Source organism: Callorhinchus milii, unplaced genomic scaffold (genome assembly GCF_018977255.1).
Source record: "Callorhinchus milii isolate IMCB2004 unplaced genomic scaffold, IMCB_Cmil_1.0 Scaffold1, whole genome shotgun sequence".
Classification (NCBI taxonomy): domain Eukaryota; kingdom Metazoa; phylum Chordata; class Chondrichthyes; order Chimaeriformes; family Callorhinchidae; genus Callorhinchus; species Callorhinchus milii.
Window position 1 is genome coordinate 102,694,541 of NW_024704742.1, and position 4,458 is coordinate 102,698,998.

At 38.2% G+C, this 4,458-nt stretch overlaps 1 protein-coding gene across 1 annotated transcript; it reads right to left on the reverse strand.

Annotated features, from left to right (window-relative positions):
- Window positions 1–397: 397 nt before the first annotated feature.
- Window positions 398–4,136, reverse strand: LOC103181127 (ARL14 effector protein-like). The gene is made up of 3 exons (XM_007897371.2): window positions 4,016–4,136; window positions 1,085–1,221; window positions 398–843 (listed from the first exon to the last, which is right to left on the reverse strand). The coding sequence occupies exons 1-3, from the start codon at window positions 4,079–4,081 to the stop codon at window positions 582–584; spliced, it is 465 nt and encodes a 154-aa protein (XP_007895562.1). The 5' UTR covers window positions 4,082–4,136; the 3' UTR covers window positions 398–581.
- Between the last annotated feature and the right edge of the window lie 322 nt (window positions 4,137–4,458).

Sequence of the window (4,458 nt, forward strand, 5' to 3'; positions counted from 1 at the left end):
TGATAACAAGTGGCTACAACTGTTTGCTTTGGCTACAGCTAATATTTCTCATAATTGACAGCAAGTTTTGAAATGATATTACAATTAGGCCACCTTGTGGTCCAGATAGTCTGAAACAACGGATGGTATTGGAGCCTTGAATGGGCTCCCAAACAAGCCAACATGCAACGCAGGTGAAATAGATGTTTGTACTTGTGGCATGTATTGTACCACAAACAAAGGAAAAACACTTCTTGGCTGCACATTATTCCCCAACAAACTGAAATTCTAATCATTAACTTAATCAAAGTTTTGTAGTAGAAATTATACATTTGATATCAAAATTATATTGATAAAGATAAATGGAATAATTCTGTAATATACGCATATATTATATGCAACATTTTATTCTTCACAACATACATACTAGAATTATATTACAGTCAGAAAAAAAATTGGAAGGGATCCCGTAAATTAATTTATACTTAAACTATCAGCCATCAGTTGTACTAAACATAGAAAACAACAACAAATTGCATTTGTATAGCTCCTTTCATATCAGAAGGATGTCCCAAGGCACTTTTAAAACCTTTTAAATCACATTATTGTATAAAGTCATTCAAATCAGAACATATTCCATTTGAATCAAAGTTTGGGAACATCTGCACTGCATCACTTCCTTCAGTTTCAATTTGCTCATAGATCCATTTTCTGTTACATCGGCATTTAGGACCACATTTCCAAGAGCTGCACTTGGGGCAGGGATAGAAACAGCCAGAACAGTTTGCATTTAGACAGTCACATAGGTCTGTACCACAGAGAAGGAGCTTGCCCGCTTGGTCATATTTTCTCTGCCCATCAGCTCTGATTTGGAAGTAGAGGAAAGAAAAGTGGTCAGGACATGTTTGGAAATACATGGAAACAAACTGCATTAAAAAAATCTCACTTTTAATATTTTCTCCAGGTGGCACACATTAGAGGCTGAAGACATAATTTCGGCAACATGTTTCCTAGAACTGACAAAGTTCATATACAGTAGGCTAGCTTGCTTTTGGGAAGTGGGGGAGAAAATTTTCAAATCACATTTTAAAAAAAAGTCTTTTACTTCTTTTCAAAGACGAGCTGCCTCAGTTTTGTCCTGCGAGCTCTCTTTGTCTGCAGTCTGGTCTCAGGGTTGAAATCAGCTACCAAAGGACCAGGATTTCGAAATGTTAAGCACCTTAGTTGACGTTCTATTTGTTTCTATAAGAGATCAGTAAACAGGACTGTGTAAAGACAAAGCAAAAGAGCAGTAATAGCACGCATATAACATAGGAATTCAGGTTTAAAATACACTTTGTTTAGTTTATTAGTACTACAGTAAATATCTTTTTGCTATATACATATATTTAGACTTTCAAATATATCTACAATATATACAATATACAATATATCTACAGTAGTTTGGAAACACAATCAGCACACACCCAAAAAGAATTGGTCACTCAATCCATGACTGTATGTGAGACATTGCTGTGTGCAACTGGCTACCACATTTCGCCCACAAAAAACACAGGCTTATTAGTATTATACTTTATAATATATTCTGTGAAACCCTTTGAGATATTTCAAAGAAGTGATGAAGGGCTATATCAAATGCAAGGATGATTATTATTATCATCTGCCATACAATGATTTCAGCTTTTCAACAGATGCCATTTAAATGGATAGAACTGTGCAAGACCTCCAATCACAAATTAATACTGAATTTGAAACAAAAACAGAAGTCACAAGGAACATTCAGCAGGTCAGGCAGCATCTATGAAGAAAGGAAAGTGAGTCAACGTTCCGGGTCCACAACCCTTCGTCAGAACTGGGGCACGTTGGGAGGGAGATGTTTTAAGGGCTAACAGAGAGGGGGGAGGCAGGGCAAGGAAGCCGAAGGAGAAAATGGGGGTAGAGGACAGGGATGATGGGTTAAGGTGGTGTCAATGATCCAAAACAAAGGGGGGGGTTTGCAACAAACCAGAGGAATAGAGGTTTTAATACTGCAGAATAAAAGGGTGGGGGGAAGATTGCAACAAAATAGTTCCAGAGAGAAAATGTGATGATGTGGTAATGGTCACAGAAGAGGGGCAATGTGAGCTGTTATGGTCTGAAATTGTTGAAATCAATTTTGAAGAATAAAACAGAATAAAAATAATCTTTGCAGCTAACACCTTTCATGTCAAGATGGTATCTCAAATGGTTTTGCATGTTTTACTGTAAAGTGCATTGACTGTATTTTGTAGGCAGATTCTGCAGCTAATTTGCACACTATAATGTCACACAAGCAGCCATGAAATAAATGACTGACTTTATCTTAGGGATTGTGGGCCAAGAAATCGGAGAAACTCCCTTCTAATTTCAAATAGTGCCACAGGATCTTAAACTTCTATCTGAATAGACCTCCCAACACTGCATAAGAATGTCTGCCTTGACTATATAATTTCAAAGTCCTGACATTTTTAAATTTACATTGAAACCATTTAGCACTTTTCTTTGGTTTATTTTTAGGTTCCCTTGCACCACTGATATTTTGCCCTCTTTCTCTCCTGTGAAAACGGAAGCAAAATATTGATTCAACAAGCCTTATTGTCCATTATAGTCTCACCTACATCTGTCTTTAATGGGCCCACATTCCCCTTTACCACTCTCTTTCTCTTAATACATTTATAAAAACTTTTACTGTGGCCTTTAATATCCTTGCAAGTTTTTTCTCATATTCCCTTTTTTGTTACTCTTATTACTTGCTTTGTATCTATTTGTTGTATCTCCCAGTCCGCTGGATTTCCACTTTTACTTGCATTAGTATAACCCTTTTCTTTGCATTAGTATAACTCTTTTCTTTTAGGTTGATGCTGCCTCTTACCTCATTTGTTGACTGTGGTTGTTGAACTACACAAGTGGAGGATTTGTTTTTTGGGATATGTACTGTTTTTTTTATTGTTCCAAATTCTTCTCTGAATGCATCCTTCTCTCCTACCCCTACCAGCCCCCAACACTAACCTCCCCACTTGAACTGCATCCTGCTCCACGGTAACTTGGTTAGCATTCTGCTCATCCTCCCCGTAGCCTTCTTCCCCACCCTCATGTGGAGCAAGGACATTTACCTGTTGGACAGGACCAGTTCTGCTTCCACTAGGTTGCCCTGCTGTCTGTCAGTCACACAGTTCTATTCCTGTACCTGTCTCTCTGTTCCGAAGTAAACTATTCAGATATTCCTCCCCTCCCTTATGTGTTGGAGTGTCTCTATCGCGCACTCCAGCTCAAAGGCTCTGAGCCGGAGTGACTCAAGGTATTTCCCACAGATGTGATCATCTGTGACAGTCCACAATTCCCCAAATTCTGCAGTCTGGACACACTGCCTGTACAACTATTTTCTACTGTTTATTTAATGTTTAATTTTTTTCTAATATGAGCACCTCCTTCCCCCTCTGCACCAAATTCTCACTCTCACCAAATTCTTGTTGTAGAGGCCTCATTCTGTTCCCCCCTCACTCCTTTCACAGCTTCTGCCATTGGGCTCTCTGCAAGTTATTTACAGTAATTTCTCTGTCCATTGGGCAGATACTACTACAACAACTTGCATTTCTATTGCACCCTTCATATATAGTAACATCTCAGAGTGCTTTACAAGAATAAGGTCAGACACTGAGCGAGGACATAGACATAGTTGTATTTGAAGAAGGGGATTTGAGGCAGAACGTAATGACAAAGATAGGGTCAGACAGAAGAAGTCCAAAGTCAGGGGCATGGATATCCTGAACTGCATTTCACAAACTCTATTTCATCATTTACTTATGAATGACCAGAGAACAAAAATCAATATTTTGGAATTAAGATCATTTTAGCAAAAAAACTGACAACGTAGGCCTTATAGTAAGGGAAGAACATGGAGTGTCCCATCAATCTTTTCTGATTGCATAAGTTACCTAATATTATAGAACATGGAGTCCAACCTTACAACTATGACTACTACACCTGAATATAGTTAATCCATTCTCATCTTGCGTACCATTTTCTTTCGGGTTTCAGCTTCAGCCACATTTTCCTCTTCCACAACTTGCTTTCTGTCTTTCATGGAATAATTTTTAGCAAAGGAGGTGGTTCCATTTTGAGAAGAAATGCTCGCCTCAGCACAGTACTTCATGACAGACATTTCTCTATTTGAAAAATATTGAAGAATTGTAAAGATTTTTATACAAGAAATCTAAGAAGTACATGCAATGAAATCTGCACAGAAAGGCTGCCTTTAAGACACTAAACAGTCACTAATGAATCCGACTGAAGTAGGTTTCTAGAAAAAAACCCTCATGAATTGACTTCCTGTAAACAACAGAACTGCATCAAATCAAATGATCAGCTGAACAGGAAAAAGCAAAAAGGAAACACCTTGGTCACAATGACAAGCTGTCACATGGGAAAGCAAACAGTCACACCAGAGACCAGAGTTTCCCA